This window comes from Urocampus carinirostris, chromosome 4 (genome assembly GCF_059441175.1).
Source record: "Urocampus carinirostris isolate Australia breed hairy pipefish chromosome 4, RoL_Ucar_1.0, whole genome shotgun sequence".
Lineage (NCBI taxonomy): Eukaryota > Metazoa > Chordata > Actinopteri > Syngnathiformes > Syngnathidae > Urocampus > Urocampus carinirostris.
Genome location: NC_142352.1, coordinates 38,358,439 through 38,381,221, shown reverse-complemented (window position 1 = coordinate 38,381,221; position 22,783 = coordinate 38,358,439). Strand labels below are relative to the sequence as shown.

The 22,783-nt window shown below is 39.7% G+C and overlaps 1 protein-coding gene across 1 annotated transcript in view; it reads left to right on the top strand.

Moving 5' to 3' along the window:
• Window positions 1-22,783, top strand: part of zfhx3b (zinc finger homeobox 3b) — a 190,107-nt gene that overhangs the window by 68,333 nt on the left and 98,991 nt on the right. Inside the window, exons 2-4 of the mRNA XM_088334472.1 lie at window positions 1,427-3,940; window positions 5,041-5,620; window positions 9,551-10,047. Of these exons, the coding sequence (XP_088190598.1) occupies window positions 1,463-3,940; window positions 5,041-5,620; window positions 9,551-10,047 (3,555 nt within the window). The 5' untranslated portion in view covers window positions 1,427-1,462. The remainder of the gene's footprint in view (window positions 1-1,426; window positions 3,941-5,040; window positions 5,621-9,550; window positions 10,048-22,783) is intronic.

Below are 22,783 nucleotides of genomic sequence, written 5' to 3'. Positions count from 1 at the left end.
CGCGAGCCTTTTTTTAAGAGTTGAGGATGGTCTTATTGTTTGTTCAGAGGCCTGAAGGGCAGAGGCAAACTCATAACGCAACAGCACCAAAGTCTGAACTTTTATCAAGAGTGTTTTGACTGCTATTGTCTCGATATTTATATTTTAAAGTGTAAATCACGATAGAGTTGAAACATTTCAAATTTAGATGCAGTGTTCAGTTTTCTGCAGGTTTTGTAAAAGTTCAAAGTGCTGTGATGTTGTGTCTATGTCTAATTATCCCATATCTATTTGATCTATTACAATGCATAGTTTCTCCTTTTCTGAGTGCAAGTTAATTAAAAATAGATGTAGGAGTAGCAGTCGGTATTATTAAGAATGTGGTTTAGAAGGTAAAGATAAAAGATGGTACCTTCCTGATTTGTCAGGGAGATGAATCATGTTTTTGTTTCAGGTTCTAATTTTGGTAATGAATATGTTGACTCTGTTAATTATCTTATTTTTTTGATGGAATTTTATTTTCATAATACATACAGAATTGTCCCTATTTAAAGGTTTTTTAATGCAGATTTCGTTGTCTTTTGGACATAATGAGTAGGGATATTGTATAAAAATCAAACCAATTCAATAGCGCAATTCTTGGATAGGAAACACTATCAATACCAGATAAAATTACCTGTAGTACATAAAAATTCCTACCCTAAAATACAACTGTGATATATGATGCCTATAATAGAAAACACCCTTAAGTTCCAACATAGGTAGCCTTACAAATGCATTAAACTAATGGATGTATAATAGTCCTCTAATTGCTAATGTTTAGTTTCTAAAAGAGCAAATACAGGGCAGCCACATTTTTTATTGGCCTCTGTCCCGAGTGGCTTAACCCAAAATAATGCTTGTATGCCCACTTATACCTTTCTGGTATTGGTATTTGTCCATCCCTACTTCTGGGCCTTACTCACATGTCCTTTTTTGACTTTTTTTTCTATTGTAGACATAATAGGGAGTTTTGAGGCGGTCATTTATGAGCCCTAGGCAAAAATGTCAGCTTCTCTCATATTGTTCAAAATCAGGGCAGTCTAGGCAGAAAGTTTTACGTTGCAGAAGCAGAAATACTCTGCATCATATTGTTAGGTGCAAAGTGCATTGATATACCCCACCCAAATAATAAAAGACAACAAAAAATATATACCCCACCTATGGAGGAATCAAATATGTTGCTAACAGAAAAACACTACTTCCCAAAATGTATTAATACAATTCTTAAGTACAAGTTCTGTAATTGCACCAACAAAAGAAGACTTGCACGCTTTACTACAATGAGTATGATACTCTCACCCACTGTGCCTGATGTGCAATTACAGGTGTTTTCAGTCATAAATATGACTTATCTATACAAAATCAATCAAATCAAGTCTAATGGCCCTTTTGTGTTTACCCTCAGGCCTGGGTGCGATGACCGCCTCATGTAGGCATCAGCATGGACAGCTGTGAGTCGCCTGTGTTTTCTGGGACAGAGGATGGGCTCGGTTCCTCCCAGCAGCAGCAGCAACCTCCGCAGCCCTGGACAGATCACCCTAGCTTGCAGCTTCCTTGCACCAACCAGGCCCCTTCCCTGGACCCGCTTTCGTTTTCTTCCCCGTATCCTTCTCAAGCTCCAAGTTCTTGCACTCTTCATGACGAGGTGAGAGAACTACAGTCCCTGCAGTCCCAGCCAAAACAAACATCAAGCCAGGCTCGCCGGGACAGCTCTTCCGCCAGTCAGCTGCATCGCAGTCGAGAGGGAGAGGAACGGGACAGGTTGAGTTGCGGAGAAGAGGAAGAGTCTGAGGACTTGGACGAAATGGAAATTGACAGCTGTTTTCCCAGTCTTCAACCCTTTCCTGGGGCAGTGATGGCTCAAGGTGGAGGGGGCTTGCCCACTCTTCTGCGTCGTCAACCCACACGACAGCAAGGCGGGCCTGAGAGTGGAAGTGAGGATGGAGAGGAGGAAGAGGAAGAAGAAAGTAGCGATGTGGAGAACTTAGCTGGCGAGATTGTCTACCAACCTGACGGCTCTGCCTACATCGTAGAGAGCCTCAGTCAGCTCATCCAAAGCGGAGGGAGCATGGTTCCTGGCCTGCTACCCACAAACTCTCTTACTAGTGGGGGGAAACCGGGGGAACCTCGTGGAACGTCGTCCTCAGTCTACCCTCAGATCATCAACACGTTCCACATAGCCTCATCCTTTGGGAAGTGGTTCGGTAATTCAGACCAAGGTTTCTCCAGTACCTCATCCATGGCAGGCCTCAGCCCTGTCCTGCACAGTTTCCGTGTCTTTGATGTGCGACACAAAACTAACAAGGATTACCTTAACAGTGATGGGTCTGCCAAGAAGTCCTGTGTTTCCAAAGATGTTCCCAACAATGTGGATTTCTCCAAATTTGATGGTTTGGCCCTATACGGAAAGGGTAAGCCTATACTTATGTGTTTTCTTTGCAAGCTGTCCTTTGGTTACGCCCGCTCTTTCGCCACCCACGCTGTCCACGACCACCGCATGACGCTGTGTGAGGACGAACGTCGTCTTTTAGGTGATAACCATGCATCTGCTATCATCCAAGGGATTGGCAAAGACAAGGAACCCCTCATCAGCTTTCTGGAACCAAAAAATAAGAGCAGTCCTGTGCCACCTCCCCTGCTTCCTACGAACTCCAGCCAGAGCTTTTATGGCACATTTAGCGGCGTCCATTTGGAGCCTGGAAGCAGCAGTGGAGGCAGTGAGCTGCTCATGAACAAAGACTCAGATACTAGCCTCCAGCAGCAACAGCAGCAGCAGCAAACCCCGCTAAGTTCGGCCTTGTCTCTCAGAAGGCTAGGCACTCCAAAAGCATCTACTCTTCCCTCAAGCCCAGGCTCTGCCAAAGACTCCAATGCCCCATCTTTACACGGGGGGAGAACAGAGGAGCCTAGTGGGAACGAGATGGCTTATAAGGGGAAGGACGGGGCCAATGAGGGTCACGCCAGTACGACACAGGTATCTAGCCAGGTAACGGGCTCCGAAGAAGAGGAAGGGGAGCCGTCGTTAGGGGGAGAGAATGGGGTGGAGACAGAAGGTGCACTAATGACCAGTGGTGTTAATAGTAGCAGAGGTGGAGGTGATGCAGGGGAACCAGCTATCTCAAACCAAAGCATTTCCAAATCTCCTTTATTAATGCCTAGTAGCACTCTCCAGCCTTCTGCTTGCACCCCTGCGCTCAGTTACACGCAAAACAGCAAATCCCCTGCTTCCACTTCTTCCTCTGTCAAGGAGGAGGTTACAGCTACAGAAGGTGGGGGGAGACCCTCTGAGCTCCCTCTGAGCTTTAACTGCCAGGGAACTACCGTTCCCATGGCAATGGCAGCAGCCAACGTCAGAAAGAGTGAGGGGGACACTGTTGGCACTTCTTCCTCACCTCTGTCCTCCAGCGCTGCTGCTGACGAAAGTGCCAATCGAGATAGTGCCACAGCTCCAGAACCAAATGATTGCCCGGCTGAAGAAGAGGAAGAAAATGGATCCCTTCTGCAGCAACACCACATGCACCACCATCATCATCACTTGCATTCATCATCTCATGGACACATTCACCCCCAAGCTGGGAGTTCCTGCGATATGACAGGGGTCAACGACTGTTCACAGAACCACGGGCCAGCCGGCGGTTTAGGAAGCGGGGTGGAGTGCCCCAAATGTGACACCATTCTGGGTTCCTCACGCTCGTTGGGTGGCCATATGACCATGATGCATTCGCGCAACTCGTGCAAGACACTCAAGTGTCCCAAATGCAACTGGCATTACAAATATCAGCAGACTTTAGAGGCCCACATGAAAGAGAAGCACCCGGACTCTGGAGGCTCCTGCATGTACTGCAGCAGTGGTCAAAGTCATCCCCGTCTGGCGCGTGGAGAAAGCTATACATGTGGATACAAACCTTTCCGATGCGAGGTATGTTAAACATTTGACAATTTAAAGGCCTTTGTGAGGAATGTTTTAGCAGTTTTGTTTTGTTTTATCTCCACGTGTACAGTAAAAAAAAAAAGTCTTGAGATACTAGAAAACAAGCTAAAAATCGATTCAAAATAAAAAAACACGTAAAAAGTATATTATTATGTGGCAGCGAACAAAGATTTATTTTTTATAGTACTCCTAATTGTTTACAAACTTTCTAATCACATTATATCTGTACATTTTTATAAAGTACATTATTATAGGTTGATATTTAATTTAAAGAGACATTGTTTATTATTTAACATTGTCTAGTGGTAAAGAGCTTGGACTTCTTTAGAAAAAAACAATGTTGATTTTAAAAATAAACAAAAATAAATTAATTATCATATGAATATGCCTTTTAAAAATACTTACTGATCGAGAAATTTTAATACTAATAATGAGCCTTACATAAACGAAGTTTACATGATTGTCTGCCATTTTGCTGCCGCAGGTAAAGAAAAAAACAACTTGCAAAAGCTTGGCTGAACAGTTCTAATACAAGATAAATGCAGTGGAAAATTAAGCATAAAGGCTCTTTGAACTTAATTGGGCATTGTTGACACAGATAAAATGTGGGTCGTTTGAGCTGTTCTTAAAAAGTTGAAAATAGAACATTCTCTATTTAGTACGATGAAAATGGTGAAAGTAAGAATATGATTGTTTTAAATACAGGCCGAACGCCAAAACCAAACCCCCAAAAAGATGAAAAAAAAGTTCATTTGAGCGCTTTTAAGAATTGCACGCACTTGTGCGCACCACAAAAGCAGCTTGACTGAAATGAGGGTTTAAGCCAGAAAATAGCGTCACCAAGTAGACATTTTCGAAATTCTGGGCAGTACCTCTAATTGAGAAAATATTGAACTTTTTAAGGACACCTCAAACAACGATCACCATCTTTGAACACATTTTCATGCATTTACTGCAGAAATCGTTTTTAATGTCAAGGTAAGATAAACAAATCTAAACTCATATCTAAGAGTACCAGATCATGCCTCTGGCAATATACTGTATATTTTTGTATGTACTTATTTATTGTTTTTGTGGTTGATATCCAGGTGTGTAACTACTCAACAACCACCAAGGGTAACCTAAGCATCCACATGCAGTCAGACAAACATTTAAACAACATGCAGACACTGCAGAACGGAGGCTCTATCGGATCGGCGCAGGAGCAAGTGTTTGGGCACGGGCCAGGTGGTGTGGTGGCTGTCCCCTCGGTGACCCAAGCCAGCAGTCACCACCCCGCCCACCACCATCCAACACAGACCTCGGCACACGCTGGGGGACCATGCGGGGCCCCCTCACCCACCAAGCCAAAGAGCAAACCCACCTGGCGCTGCGAGGTGTGCGATTACGAAACCAACGTGGCGCGGAACCTGCGCATCCACATGACCAGCGAGAAGCACATGCACAACATGATGCTGCTGCAGCAGAACGTGACTCAGATGCAACATGGCCGACTAGCGCTGGGGGCTATGCCCTCGCCCTCCGAGGCCGAGCTCTACCAATATTACCTGACGCAGAACATGAGCCTGCCACCGGGCCTCAAGATTGACCCGACTGGACCTGAGGCCCAGTACCTAATGGGGGGCTTTCCTTTAGATCCTAGCCTGGCTGCACTGACCCCTGCACTGGGTAAGTTTCTCCTCTCATTCAAAGTCTCTTACCTACCCTGCAAAAATCACATGTCACTAGTATTTGATAGTTATTATTTACTGATCACAAAGCACGTCAGATCAATTGATTACCATGTTTATGGCACTATAACGCACACGTGATTATACGGCACAACAAAAACATAGTGGTGTCATATATTTTTCTTACATATGGCGCACCAGACTATAAGGCACATGAAAATAAGAATACAGTAAAAGCTTCCGTGTGTACATTTAGATAATAATGCAATGCATTAAAATGTGCCTCTGACTAAAATTGCGAAACATTGTATGCAATGGGAATCGTATCTGAGTAGTGGCAGTGAGAGAGTCATACATTACCAATAGACTGCCAGTGGTACAGATGACATACTAAATTGCATTAGATATGATCCCATTATCATTGGCCTAGTGCATTCTAATTGGTTAAACAGTCTTTCCACTTCTTCACCTTTGTGTCAATAACCTGTTATGTATGTGTACGTAAAAGCGATTGTATAGTTTTTTTTTGGGACCTTCTTGTTCCTCTGCCTCGTTGGTGAAGAAGTGGAGAGTCTTTTTAACCTATCAGAATGCACAATTCAAATCAGTGTTCCTAGGCAGCATGAGTAAAACATAGTGTGGTAAAAAATATATACTCTTGCACAAAACTATTTATCGTTGCAATTGTTTTTTTGTTAGCCTATTCATCCTGATAGCCTTTTATAATGTTCTCTTTAAAGTCCATCCAATAAAGACATTTCTAATTGTAACTTTAAAATTACGAGTCTCTACATCGATGCATTTGTGACTGCGGATTACTTTGTGTTCCTCCATTTTCCTGTGTGCTAAAGGTTAATCAGCGGGCAACATTTACTCATGACTTCCCCAAAAGCGTCCGCTTTTGATAACATTAACACCAAACTGCAACAGACATTGGACTTCCCCATCTAAAATAAACATCGTAATAATAATAAGATATTTCTAGCAACAATAACAATAATCATTTTTATTTGTGTAGTGTTGTCAATACTAAAACTAGTAATGACAAATTAAATATTGGACCATTAGATATGGATATGGTATTTTTTTAGTGCAACCGAAAACGAGTGCCACAAAGCACAAGTAAGCATGCCTCATATGGAGACTCAAAGTGACAAAACCGGACCAGTTTTCCTCTTTATTTTTGTTCTTCTTGTTTTGTTTTGTTTTTCTTTTTTTTGTTGTTTTTTTTTGTTATATCATTATGGCCAAAGAAAAAAAAAGGTCTAAGTGCTCAGTATGGCCAATGAAACATCACAGTACTATGTTTACTGTGCGAGTTACAAACTGGCCATTCGTGTCTCGTGCTGTCTTCAGTTCAAAGAAACAAACAAGAATTGATTGCCGTGACTAATGTTTTTCCCTCTTCACCATCTGGTTCGTTTTCCTGAGAGGTGAGTTCTAACAAGCATAGTTACTAGGGAGGACAAATGACACATGCTGGGTTCATAAATGTCCTTATTTACATGGACAAAGCATACTCTATGGCAGAGTTGGGAAAAGTACAGCCCAGGGGCCACATACAGCCCATGAAGTGTTTTAATCCGGCCAAACAAACAAAAATGTTAATAAAAAAAAAAAAAAAACGCCATCTATGGATTTAATTAAAGTACTGCTAAGACAAATGTGTTGTTCTGTTTGTGTCATTTTATCTTCAGTAGTGGTAGGGGTACTGGCAATTTTGATATCGATTTGATCTAAGTAAAACTGGATAGTATCGATTGATAAAAATCAATACAAATACTTTTTGCTTGAAAATCTCGTGATTATTGAATAATTGAACTCCTTATTTATTTTATAATCATGATAAAAACAGATTAAAATGTCTATTTTGTAATAATTAATGATAATGCAAGCTTGAACAGTGATAACAATATATTGATATTTATATTTCAGCTCTTTCAGAAAAAAAGTCAAGAACAAGGTCAACATGACAAATATAATACCTTGCATGTCACAATATTTTGAAAATAAAGTCAATGTCCATATAGTGCAAAATGTGCAAGCCCTTAAAAATAAATAAAACAAATACTTTAGCTACAACAACTGTTTCAGTCAAGCGAGCCAAACCAAAAATAGCAGCAATGTTACTAAAATACAAATTCTCTATAAGAATGTCAATAAGACAATTAAAATATCTTATCTTATTTACCGTAATATGAGGCGCACAGCAAACCCAACATTTGCCAAAGGTTTGAAAGTGTGCTTTCCAATCTAGTACTCCCACATAGTGCCGGAAATACGGAAAATACATTCAGAAATGCATGACTACAAATAAATATTCGACATACGGGACCCATTCATGAATACATTAATTAATTATAGTTGTAAAACCAGATTATTTACGATGTGTGTTCTATAAAAGTTTTTTTTTATATTGTGTTTTAATCTCACGTGCCTTATTGTTCAATATGTCTTAAATATAAAAATAATCCTTCACAAGAAGGTATTTTTGAAGGGTCGTCTAATCAGGTGCATATTACAGTCTGGAAAAATACGGTACATTCCATTGCATTATGATTTTGAAATGAAATAATTAGATCGAAAGTTAAAATGTATGTAGAATCTTACAACTCACTACTGTAACATTATTTTGGTGATAGTTAAAATAGGAAGACAGTATCGATCTTAAGACAACAGTATCCACCCACCCTTAATGCTCAGTGTCTCTTGGTGAGCCCCCCATTATTTTTATTGCGCTCATGGCCAGCTGTTTATGTTTTTAATATAATTTAGTAGACACTCAAGATAAGGAGAGAATATGTTGATGACATTTGAACCTGCCCGGAGAACAGCAGAGCACCAACATTTCAGATAAAACATTCCAACTTGTTCTTAATATTGAATTGCTTGTTATTTTTTGCCTCGTGTATTGCCGAGGTTTCACAAATTTAAAAGTTTGTACATATAAAAACTAAAATACATCAATCAGCCATTTTATTCCCTCCAGCAGTCCCTGCACTTAAATGATGCCGTACGATAAGGAAACATGCCGTGTGTGAAAGAATTGGAAAGAGGAAGGGCTGACATTAAATTTTGAAAAACAATTACACATCTGCCTAGAAGAACATTGATTTGGGAAAGACTGCTTTAAACAAACAACAGAAAGAAGAGCAGGGGTGTGAGCATGGGGAGCACAGAGCTCCATCAGATACCTTTCCGTAGGTATTTATATGGGAATGAGTTTGTTTGTTTTCAAAACAAATACGTATCCCACCGAGTGGTCTATGTATGTGTAACATAAGGTCTTTGTCCATATATAAACATAGCATAAAATGTGCAAAGATGTCATAAAACCATTATTTTTTTTAAAAACTATTCATAGGTTGAAATAACATGAACCTCACTAGATGGAGCTGAAATCATTGTCGGCATTATGCCTGCTACGGGTACACAAAAACCTCAAAAGGGCAAAAAAAATATCGAAAAACATGGGATTTTGCTCTCTTTAAGTTTCTGTAGTTGGCTATTGTTCCTTGTCCGTTTTCTATTGCACTACACAATGACAGTACAATATCCTTTAAACAGTATAAAAAATCATAAACAACTGTTTGATTATAAAGGTCAAGAAGTCAAACTAGAAATGTCAGCCATATAACAAAAATACAAATATTGTAAAACAATGTCAACAAGACAACTAAAATATCTTCCATTGCACAATGTTTTGAAAATAAAGCCAGCAGTGCAAAAAAGTGCAAATAAAATGTATTTATTTTAAAGTTATAATATATTTATAATCTTCCAATTCACTAACAGAATTATTATTCTGCTAGATAAAAAGGTCCCCGAAGAATTGTACTGATCTGATAATCGATAATATCAATATTTGGAAACTTGTTTGATGACAAATTGTGGAAATGTTGACGTGTCTGCATTTTCTACATTCAAGTGGGCGGGGAAATCCCGATGGACATGCGGCTGGGCAGCGGCCAACTGGTGTCCGAGGAGTTGATGACCCTGGGTGAGAGTCTTTCGCAGACCAGCGACCCGTCGCTCAAACTCTTCCAGTGCGCCGTGTGCAACCGCTTCACCACCGATAACCTGGACGTGCTGGGCATCCACATGGGGGCCGAGCGCAGTCTGCCAGAGGAGGAGTGGCGCGCCGTGGTGGGCGACTCGCACCAGTGCAAGTTGTGCCACTACACCACTCAACTCAAGGCCAACTTCCAACTGCACTGCAAGACGGACAAGCATGTCCAAAAATACCAGCTGGTGGCGCACATCAAGGAGGGAGGCAAAGGCAATGAGTGGCGGCTGAAATGCGTAGCCATCGGCAACCCGGTGCACCTCAAGTGCAACGCTTGCGACTACTACACCAACAGCTTGGAGAAATTGAGGATGCACACTGTCAATTCCCGGCACGAGGCCAGCCTCAAACTTTACAAGGTTAGTGGTCCTACATATGTTTCGCAGTTATGAGTGGACTCGCACTAGGACAGAGGTCGGGAACTTTTCTATTATTTAATTTTTTTTCAGGGGAGAGCCGCAACATATATTCTAGACCAAATTCATCAAAACCACCAAACCCACTCTCCAGACAAAAGCGGATCCTTCAGCGCATTTTATTTAGGTGTATGACGTCTGATGATTTGATAAAGTCTATGACATAATAATAATACCAGAACATTTGTTCCATATCGACAACTATACCACGTATTGTCTCTCTAACGCAGTTACTTAAAGGGATACACAAATTCTAAAGCATTCAAAATTTAAGAAAATATTACTTTTTTGCATAATACCTATATATATATATATATATATATATATGCCATTGGTATTTTCCAATTATTTTTCGAGATCATGAATTTTGAAGATGATCTGTTTCGCCCTTCACGTCATGTGAAGCACACCTGCACCCTAGCAAGCCAGTCACCCTATTGGTTTACATGTTAACTGGTCAAAAAGGTTTTGAGCGTTTTAAGCCAAGTTTTGGTGCTTATTGTAAAGAATGCCTAGGCCTTGTGCCGCAGGTGGGTGGTGCAATGTTACAACAAATGGTGAGCAGCCAAAATTGGGCGAACTGGCAAAAAAACAACAACATTCAGGCAGGCTTGCTGGCTGCTAGAAATGGCTAACTAGGACGAATCGGCTGAAAAACAAGAACCCAGCCGGGTAAAGCTCACCCAATCAAATTGCTCTGGGTGCTACGGTGACACTCCTGTTACAAATTATATACTCGGATATAAGCCAACATTGCATAAAACTGTGCTTATTAGCCACACACTAGAATAAATAGAAGAAAAATGTTTCACTAAAGTGTGGAAAATCTCTATATCTGGGTACTGTCCATGTTTTGATCCTGTTTGTACATTTGGTGCAATTTCCAGTGATGATCCTTTTTCATCATTTGCCATTGTTTTCATCTACAACAAACTTTCTTGCTGCTCCCTGGTTGCTTTTTTTTATTAGCTGCCTATATCAATTTAGCTTGAAGTCAGCAATATAGGACAGACTTGCTTTTTTTTTCTTCAGGCATGGTGCATTGCAAACATATTTTTTCAAATTAAATCAAAATTCAGCAGACTTTTAGCGTTAGTTCTGTGTCCGTTTGCACACATTACGCCCCTTTGGTTTTCTGTAGGTTTGTTGTTCCTCTCCCTGCCCATGCCCCATTATTTAGGTAATCACATAATATTGGTGGGGACAAAACAATTGAATGCTCGATATTGGTGGGGACACGTTCTTTTTGTACATGCCAAAAATGCGCACCTGCAATAGGCTAATTTTTTCGCTTGTTTGCTGAAGCCTGACATCCTCGCCACTAGTGTTGCCCCACCCCCTTTGTTAGGCATTCACATTACTGTACCAAACATCCCCTGGTTCCAGTTTCCTCCAAAATATATGGTACGCACAAACTCAGAGTTGATCTCCTCTACAATGTTGCGAACACATTGCAATACAGTCCAGCAGAAGCGCTGTTGTAGCATTTTTGATTCATGTGTGGGATAATATTACTGGTTGCTCCATGAAAGGGAGGTCACAAGACCTCTATGCGAGTGGCACAGCAGATAAAGCCGGTCTGGTCGTGGGGTGGATCACTTGGAGACGAATGAAGAAGTGCAAGTAGACAGAGGTTTGGTGCTAATACTCCCCGGAGCAGGAGAGGCTGAATCGTTGTCGACAGCCGTATTGATTTTTGCTGGACTTGGAGCTTCACCTTCTCCTCTAATCATTCCATAATAGCCAATGGATGAACACTCTCCGAACAAATGGCCATAAATCTAACAGCCTTGATTCCACTTAGGTACCTATCCTGTGAGTCTGCGGTTTGACCACTCCACACTTAACCTAAACTGGCAAATACACACCAGTAGAATAAGCACACACAACAAATCATAGACAGGCACAGATAACACATTTCATCTGGTAATCCATTCACTTGCTTGAATAACATGGATTAATTAGTCTGCATTTTTACAATATTATCTAAAAAAATCTATTTTAACAAGTGCAGGTTTAAAGATGTGAACGAATGTGCTTTCCAATCACATTAAAAGGTTGGTTTAAAGTGGTCTACGAAGCTCCTCAAAATGGCTGTGCATAAAATAATTTTGCTTTATGAATACTTTATTACGACCACTGGTGTGCAGCGCTCCCATCTCTGTGGCCTTCTGACTGAAACAACATGAAAGAGAAATCAATGGTCATGGTTTGGTTAAAGAGGAAGGTGAGAGACAGGCTCCAACTGATGCGATCAGAAGACGTCCAGAGAAAAACGGAATGAGTTAATATCTCAAAAACATCTTTGTCCCTCTCCCTGGGAACTTTCTTCACTTGCTGTTGCCTTAAATAAAAATTGAGATATTGTTTAAATCACAAGCAGGGAGAACAACACATTTTTCCTCAATTTAATCTTCAATCATTTTTAAACTCGTTTTACTCGTGAAATAAGAAAGCAATATATTAAATGAGCAAAATGTTCTGTCAGTGGAACAAGATTTAAAAAAAATACTTTTGAAAATGCTCTGTATTCCAACGTGTAAAACAATAAAGCTAAAACGTGAATTAAGCAAACATAAATGCCAAAGGACAAAAGACGTGTTTATGGTAATTTGTTCATTTAAAGTTTTGACTTTGACCATTTTATTTGTGTTTTTTTTCAAATTGTGTTTCAACTACCTTTTATAACATGATCAGATTAATAATACATACATATTATACGAACAAATTTGGTATTTCTTTTCAAATCTTCCCTTATATTTTACATGCTTTTGTCTGATTGATTTACTATCATTTAACTTGTTCATCTATTAAAAAAAAAATATATATATATATATATATATATATATATACACAGAATTTATGGACTACTTAGGCGCACTATTACTTAATGTTGTATTCTTTCAAATATAAGGCGCACTGGATTATAAGGTGCATTGATTAAAACTACGGTAAGAGTGAGATTTGAAGGAAAAAAAAAAAACATCGGAAGCAACAAACAAAAAAATCATCGATCTATATACCAAATTCATATCCCTCTAGTGGGGGGTGGCTAGAGTTGAGAAGAGTCTCCATTCACCAAACATTTGTTTCCCTTCGCTGGTCCCAACTTGTGCCTAAAGGACAAATTGGGGTGAGTTGCTGTGCCGTGCAACCCTTCATCAGCGGAGAGGCCCCACAGCATACACTGGTTAAAAATATTTCATAGAGCAAAAATATTAGGAAATCTTGTTTTACAACTAAAATTAAGTGCTATTTACCGTATTTACGGCCTTTACTGTGCAAATTTTCATTTCTGGCAAGTTTTTGTTTTTTAGTTTTTTAGTGCCTTATAGTCAGAAATTTAGGGTACTTAAATGTTTTAGGTTACTTTTTAAAATAATAATCTTGCTGATGTTATGTTGTTGTTTTAATTACATCCAACCACCATTAACCCTTTTCTGAACTGTTTATCCTCATTAGGGTCTTTAAAATTGTAGATAGTAATTTGATTAAAAAAAAAATGAAAATTTAAGTAACACTGAACAAAACGTCATAGAGAAATCAATGTTTGTAGTCTGTTAAAGAGGACAGTGAGAGACAGGCGCCAACTGATGTCATCAGTGAAAGAGGGGAGGGCTTTGAAAATGCATAAAGGGTGTTCTGAGTCGTCTGACAACGTAACATCCACGCGGGTCTTTCTTCCAGACATAGCCCGGCCCGCATTCTTATGGCAGTCTTGCGTTAAACCTTATTGGATACTGCCAAGATTTCTCTCTTGCTCACACCTTTTAGATGGATCATTTTTTGTCTCGGGGGGAAAAACGCACACTTTATATTACACCGTGTGTGTGATTTCCTCTTTGCAGGAAGCCCCAGAGAGGGAAAAAAGAATCACATTTTATTCTGTGTCTTTTTCCGCTCAAGTTTTTTAAGAGAAGATATATGTCATATGGCTGCTCGGGCTGTGGAGGGATTAAATATGTACAACACATCTAGGAATGATCATTTTTATGACTTAAGCCTCTTAAGTTGGCTCCTTGCTTCTTCAAAGCAGGGATTCTTCAGAGCAGAACTGTCCTGAGTTTACCTGCATGATCTCGTAAGCTACCCCTGACCAAACACAAGGACGCAACTCGTTGACAAGTACTATTTTATGACTTGGCATTTTATGACTCACAAATGTGATTAGCAGACAAGTACATGGTTGCCTCTTGGCAGCACTGACTCTGTACTTTGTGTCACACTCTTAGTACTGTTGAATTTACGGTCCTGGTGGAGATAATGGCAGCCGCAAAGCCATATTAGCCCATGCCTTGTTTCCCCCGACTTGGCGTTTTATGTAGCAACAAAAAAGAAAATCCCTACTCGTTTATTCCTCCGAACATGACTCTTTTATTTTCAACTATTTTAGAGAAAATTAATCAAATCAGCACAAACAGAGTGAAAGATGTGGTTGGCGCTAGGAGTAGCTTGCCAAAATCAAACTGGTTTGCATTAAACAGGCCTTTTGTGTGCACAGCTCTATATAAATTGGACCCTGTAATTACTGGAATTAAAAAGGGAGGTTGAAACCTAGAGCTAAGCTGCATGGGATAATTTGAGAGTCTGTGGTATGTGGCCCATATTAGGGCTTTCTAAAAATATCAACCCCACCACCTCATGTATTGGAATGTTCCAAAAGACCACAGAAGCATCCAGCAAGTCATCCTCACCGCACAGACCACCACAAGTTCGGGGCTGATGGACTTACTTCGCAGTGTGCTCTCTAAATGACAGATTCCATTCAGGATACAGGAGGCTCTGCCAGCGTGCTCTCTGAATGTCTGCCTTGCAATGTGGGTCAAAGTGTTTTCTGATGCTGACCCTTGTCGAGATAAAGTTGTTTGTTTTTGGACATAGTTTTAAGAATAAGCATGTCCTTCTGTTCTCATTATGCAGTAGCACACGTGACTCTGATAACTTTGATACTAATAGCCAGTCCCCAGGCAAACTGTTAGTTCGGAGGTGAGATGAGTGGAACTAATCCAGCTCTTAGAAGCTCTGGCACTTCCAGCCAGACAGAATGGGCAGGGCTAACTCAGGCTCGAGCTTCCAGTAGAGGATAGGGGGGAAAAGGGGAGGGTCTTGGGCGGCCTGGTGGGGGCTGGTGGGAGTTAGCTGGCAACCTTCCTTGTCTCGAAGGCCGGTGCAATCGGCTGTAATTGAGATTGATTGAATGTTATTTTTCTTCTTGCAAATGTAGTCCATTAGCTTGGCACTTGCATAATCAGTTTAAAACGCAGTTAGCCAATGTAATCATGTTCTTCAGTGTCTGCTCGCACAAAATCCGCTCCAGATGCTGTTTGGCTTTGGACCAAGAGGCAGAGTACCGTCACTATCAAACGGGGCGATCTTTCTTGAAAGTCCAACACCCCTGTCTCTAAGTCCGGTCCTGCCTAGTTGAGCATATGATATATTTAAATGTCTCGCTACAGTCGAAACCGTCCCTTTTATAGATGCAGAACTTCTTAAATACACATATCCAGTATAAAGTGAAACTCAAGGGGTTGGCCCAAGAACAAACATAAAACGGCTATATTGGATGGTGATAGTCCAATTATTTTACACACTGTGTTCCTGATTTAATATTGTACATCTCTGGATGAGGAATACAATTAAGAGATTCCACAGAGCAAAGACTCTAAATGAAAGGATTAGCAGCTGCATGGCATCAGCATGTTCACTGATGATCCTACTCACTGGCTTGCAGGTTCGATGATCTCTTAACATCCGTGATTAGAACTGCTGAGATTGATTTCTGCAGTGAGCTATAGCCTGTGCTTGAGTTACTATTGCAAAGAAGTAGTAGCACGCAGCACGAGGCAATGTACCTCTAATTACCACCATTCATTTTGTTTACAAATCCCAAACGGAAATGTTATCTTTAATTTGTCACCAGACAAAAATGACAACAGACAAAACAAACTCAATTTAATTACGAATCATTTTGACTAAATCAGTGTGACGGAACAAATATGTAGTTAACCAAGTAAAAACTGGGCCATGAATAGACATTTTCGTTCTCCAAAGACAAGGCAATCATTTCATGATTTTTTTTTAACTCTTACCTCTGTAATCACTACACCACTGCCTTCATAATATGATGCTAGCAATCGGTCATTTACAAACACATGGGACAGACATGAAGTACATTCATTGTTAAATGGAAAAGTAACGCTTTGGTGGCCATGCTTTGAAAATATGTTATATATGGGCTATAGGTGAGATCCTAGGCTAGCAGCCCGAACCTGGCCCGACCTGACCCAAAGTTACCATTCCCCATTGCTGGCAATAAAAAAAATTAATTTGTCAGGCCAGGCCGGGTCAGGTTTTAGTACACGTGGCTGGATTTTTTTAGAGCCAATTTTACCTCTAATATGGGCGAGCTGAAGTCAAAAAATGTAAGAACAAGATATGAGGAAGAAAACAGCAAACACTTCACAGTTCCTTCCAAAAAAATGTTTTGGTAAGTCAGGTTTGGTGATGTATTATTCAAACCCAGCATTAATGAATGGAACACATACATGTAAATAAAATTCATAGTAATGTTGGCTTACTGACTAGCTTTAACAGGCAGCGACAGTAGCCAGTGATTTTGAGTAAAGGTGAGTTTGTGTTAATCGAGATACGTTGAGTTGCATTGCAAGTTTAGTTTATGCAATAAAAATCAAGAGTTAATCTTTGAGCTGAGATTACCTAATACCACACATTTTAAGAAAATGTTTTCTGACAACAAATTTAGATTTATTTAAATTGATTGTCCAGAATAAAATATTGACCGTTTCAGTTGACTTATACTCGTGTAATTAACCAATGGACTTAACTAATGACTTAAGCGGTTTATAATCACTAAAACTCCACAAAATGAAAAAGGGATGAGTTTGACTGAATATGTCCAACAAGCAGAATTTAAAACGCCTGATCAAATGAACACTACCACTAGTCTTTGGTGAGTTTCCAGGTGTACCCTTTCCAAGGTTATCAAATATTCACTGGCACTACTTGCCAGATTCAAACTTTTCCAAAACATTTGCACTTTGAAACTAGAAATGTAAATAAAATGCATAGTACATGGAATGAGACAAAAAAGATGGTCAGGTAATTTTAGAACCTACTCTGACCTTGATGTCCAGGTCGGGCTTGGCCTAGCCCTCTGGACATCTTTGAATGGGAGGAAGACGGAGAGAGGGTTTAGGGGGAAGGGGATGGGAAAGATGCTCTAATTATCATGGCTTGGCTATGATTGTGTAGTAATAGTGCTCAGTGGGAAAGGTTGCAGCAGTTCCAGGAAGCGCTGAGCGCTGATTTACTGGTACTACCGCTCTAATAAAGCGCTTGCTGCATATCCTTGGAGACAGCCCATTCTCCCATTTTACATGCAAGAGCTTTTGATTGCATGCGGAAGAAGACCTAGCACACACCTATTACAAATTACAGTTAATCATCCCTTATTGGGGAGTTCGTCCTGATTTGTTTTGTTTAGCTCGTGCGTTTATCATTTTTCTACTTTTACATTTATAAGTACAGTCAAATAGTTTGAAAGTCAAGTCCAATTACAGATCGGGAGACAGCCCATTCTCCCATTTTACATGCAAGAGCTTTTGATTGCATGCGGAAGAAGACCTAGTAAACACACCTATTGCAAATTACAGTTGATCATCCCTTATTGGGGACTTCGTCCTGATTTGTTTTGTTTAGCTCGTGCGTTTATCATTTTCCTACTTTTACATTTATAAGTACAGTCAAATAGTTTGAAAGTCAAATCCAATTACAGATCGAGTCTGTTGGCGCTTTATACCTATTGTTTATCTAACTCAGTGCTTAAGATATCTAGAAGCCATTCTTCAACTAGACCCTCAGAATGTTTTATAATCCGAGTCTGTGCAGTTCAATGTGGACAAAACATGATTAATATTTTAGCAGGCTGTTGTACTTCTTCTTTGAGTCATCATATTTTGTTTACATGTAATCTCATTTGAAGTTGCATCATGGCTCGCTAAGGTCTATAAACGAATCTGGTATGTCTATCCTACAACATACAGTAAGTCCACAACACCTGATAGGTAGCTGAATGTTTTGCCAGATGGATAGTCTTGTGCCTTTGTCATCCTTAAACTGAAGGGATGGAGAGAGTGAAGCGGGCAGGCTTACCGGCTCGCTGCCATCAATACATCAGTGGCTTAGCCACCAGATTAATGGCCTCCGCGTGGTTGGAACTGCAAAACTACTCAGCTCTGAGGTCTGTGTTCAGTAGGGCTTTACATGAAAGAAAGTTAGTGATGAGACTGGCGAGGAGACAGAATACCTCATCTCTAGTGGACCAGGAGCACCACACTGGGACCAATGTTCTGTTTGGACCGACCTACTGAGTAGGGCTTTGGGAAATATATATTATGCAAAATATGACATTGCTATTGATCCATTTCAATGTATTTTTGGGCTCTTTTTCACCTCATGCAATTTCAACAGCTTTAGGCACATGTCATGTATTCAATAAATTTGTGTCTCAAAGGAAAGACACGTTTATCGGCCATTGCTCGTTGTACAGCGAAGTCATGTTGGAAACTGGTTACTTTAGGTAAGAAAATTCAAGTGGGGAGCTTTTGTCTTCTAGCAAATACACTCGATTGTTATCCAATACTTAGCCCTATGCACGCAGAAAGTGACATATGTGGGCATCTTATTTCAGATTTCAGAGTATGTTACATTTGAATGAGAAAAACAAATTTTCTCTTTGTCATCAACAAGTTTCATGCACACAGGCACACTCCTCAGAACAAAACTTTGCGACCTACCAAGATTACTAAGACCTACGAAGATGTTTCAGTGCTGGTTGCTCAGCCTTATTTTGCCTAATTTGCCATGTGCTGAAGTCAAAGGTCTAAAGTTGGGAGCTATAAATCTATCAGAGTTTTGTGAATGATGTTTCCTCCAGATGTAGAAGAAAAGATTTCATTTTTTAGTAATTAAACGACGCAGTCCCGTGTGTCACGCGTTTTTTATTGGGGCCTCTGGAAAATATCATTAGCCTCTTGTTTTCTCATCATGCCTCTCATTCTTCATTGCAAAATATGGAAAAGGGATAGAGAATAGAATCCCTTGTTTAAATTATTAGCTAGTGATGTCAGAAGTTGCACTGGGGAACGTTGGGTGTAGGCTCAAAGGGGTCAAAGGCATAGTCTTGGAATAGAGGCAATTTTACAGCTTCTCAGATGAAGTATTTTGAGGGGAAATGTTCTTTTTCAGCGCCAGGAATGTTCCCAAACGTTATCTTTCCCACGGGTGTCGTCTTCTGCACCTGCGTTTTACTTTAAACCTTCTTTTAGAATAAAAGGGGGAATGGGTTTGAGTGAGAGAAAGTGATAGTGAATAAAAGAGAGAGGCAGCAAGAACAGTTGGGGGTAAGAATGCTCTTTAGCTTCTCAAGGGCGCTGATACTTACATCCTTCACATTCCTCCATGACAAACTGATACCAAAAATAGAATTGGTAGTCTGGAAAAAATACCAAGGCTCGGAATAACATTTTAAGGAGCACTTTTTCCAATCAATTATTTCAATTGTGCTGCAATTTTGAGGAACGAGTGGGTGATTGGTCTAAAATAAATGTTTAGCGTACAAAAATATGACAATATAACAACAAAACAGTTGGATTTTTATTTATACAGATACACGCTTTTAAATTTAGGGTTTTTTGTGTGGAAGTTTAAATTTCAGTTTAGTCTAAATCCTCTTTAAGTCTTTTGAAGAGATTTGCAACAAAAAAAACAAAGTGCACTCAAAAGTAATATTGAAAATAAGTATCCTGCTGATCAAGAATGTAAAAAACAAACAAGCTATATTGGAAAAAAACATATCTTAAAATTGTATATACTGTATCGGATTTACTTTTAGGTCACTTCTCCTGGGTGACGTACCCAAAACCATGAGTAACTTGTGTTTTGTGTTCTATGTACTTGTGTCTTTTTATCATGTCTAATCATATTAAACTGCTTTACTGCTGTTGAAAAAGCGAGGCGTACAAATCTAAACAGTTACGATTACCCAGACATTTGAGTTTTGCTTAGCAGTTAGCATGTTTTTTTGCCTCCACGTTTACTTCTTTACTCATTGGAATCTGTTCGTGATAACAATGGTTGTCAGATGTAGGAAAATAAAATGTCTGATTATTTTTTTCCTCACCTTCACCTCACCTAGCTTCTTATATTTTTGAAATAGTTAAAAAAAAGTAAAGAGAAAAATTGCTTGAATACCTATTTTTTAGTTTTTTGTACTTCTCAAGCAAATTTGGACTCACAAAGATACAGTTGTTGCAGACAGTTTTATTGTGTCAATCAATAACATATTTTCAAGGCTATGTCCTTGAAATGAAGAACAGCTAGACAATTCTAACATGATTCCTCACATCACGTCATGACCAAACTCTGTTACTAATTAGGAATTTCCTTAATATTTGCTCGTTAGCTAAGAAAACCCATATTGAAGTAATTTGTTTCAAGAAGCTGTCTGTTCAGCTACTACTAAATTAGCGTCACTTGGATCTGTGCAGAATTCAGAGTGTTGATTTTGAAAACATGCTTTATGGCTCAAATGATTAATGATGAAATACACAAAACATGCACATAAATTATTACTAAAAGGAGGGGGTAATTCGTTCAGTGTGTTTGCTTGCTAGCAGATAGACTAAAACATGAGTTTTTTTCTTGTTATTCTATCCAGTAAAAACTGGTTAAAAGGACGTTGGAAGACATTTTAAAAAATGGTTATATTATGTCCAAAATACGTCTCTGAATGGTTGGAAAAGTTCAAATTTAAAGAATTTGTTTTTCACGATGTTGGAAATGTGTCTATTTGTGATTAAATTTGGAGAACTTTAGACACATACTAGGCAACAACTATTAATTGACATTTTTTTTGTCCATGTTCGTTGGGTTGAATACAATAAAATAGTTGTACCTCAATTCTCTGCCAAAATCATCTCTAAAAAGGGCAACACTAGATTCAGCCCATAATACAACTTTCAAAAGACGTTCGCTTATGGGTGGGATGTTATTTGAAAGTATATAATTTAAATTGAATGCAAATAAAGATGAACTTTAACTTTTACAATACGTTGACAGCATATAAAAATACTAAAAATGTAGTTGAGAGGAAACCTGGTGCATTTTTGGTCAATTTCCTTTTTGTTTTCTCACACATCATCAGTCTCTCCATTTTGATTTGCCACTTTATTCATTTTTTGGTCAGATGATAGATCCTCATGTGTGATTAAAACGCCTAAAATATAGAATGAGAATGTTTCATACAAGGTGTGAAAATAGTTGAGTGACGTAATCACAACGATAAACCAAAAAGGGAAAGGAGATGAGAAAATATTGTAACAGCAGTTTTTGGTTTGAACAATTTGTGACTTACATCTTTTTCTCAAGTTGAGTTAGGGGCATAAGCAGAAACTTTGATGCGGACAGTAAAGTATCCGAGTATCATATGTGACATCCTGTTAAATTGATGTCAGCATTTAGAAGGTAAACATCTCAAACAAGTGATTTTGAGGGTACAAAGATTCTGCCTGACAGCGATGACAGTTTTTGCGGGCGACCGCGGTTGTATGTAAAATATCTTACATCTGGTGACGCTTCCAAACGAGCCCTGCTGCAATAGACTCCGCATAGTTTTCAACTTAACTTTTAAATCATTAAACATGATGAAGCCATCTCCACAAAGTCTGAGGTTTATATACAAAAATCAAACACCATCTGCCATCCCTGATCAGACGCAACAGCCATCAGGCCAGGGTTACCAAGGCAGAACAGGAAAAGCCATTAACTGCCAATCACTGCATCGATCGACAAGCCAGCTCACCACTATCACCCCGCCGGGCCCCGCCCGCCCCTGCCCACAAAAAAACACACGTTTTATGCGCCCTTACTGTACAGCTTGCGCAAACACAAGCAGCATTGCATTAACGTCGAGTTTGTTGTCCCACGGCTCACGTTGCGCGATGGCAAAAAATAAAAAAATAAAAAGGGTCCAATTGCTTTTACTCTTGCTTGAAACAACTTATCTTTTTAATTATCTGGAGTGTAGATTGCAAGATCCACATTCTGCACGTTTTAGATTAAGCCTGCCCTTTTTTTAATGGCAGCTCAGAGCGTACAATGTGTACATGGAAAGGCAGTCAAGATGCCGTTGAAAAGATATTTCCTTCTGAGCATTGCTCGGTTATCTCCTCGTTAATGTAATGCTTCTCAGTAAAAGTCTGCTGGCCTGTCAGATTAAAAATAGTCCCTCCACCAGACACCGCAGTTTTTAGGATCTAACCCTCAGATTAAAAAAGGGGGAAACTAATCGAGTCGGTCAAGGGCAGCAAAAAAAACAAAACGATTGATACCACACTGGTCACTGTTTTCATCTAGGTTTGTAGTGGTGAGGGTCATTAGAAGAATATTTGCCCACTTCCCAGTTTAACAGTGATGCTGTTTATCAAAGTGATCTGGATCAGAGGTCAGGGCTAAGGGGAGCAATTACACAGCATGGATCCAGAATCTCTTGGCCGATCCCATTGTGTGTCCTGTTGGTAGACACAGATAGGTGAGTTAAAAGGGAAACAGGCCATGGAGTGTATTGACCAAGGTTGTATTATTTATTTAGTTGTTTATC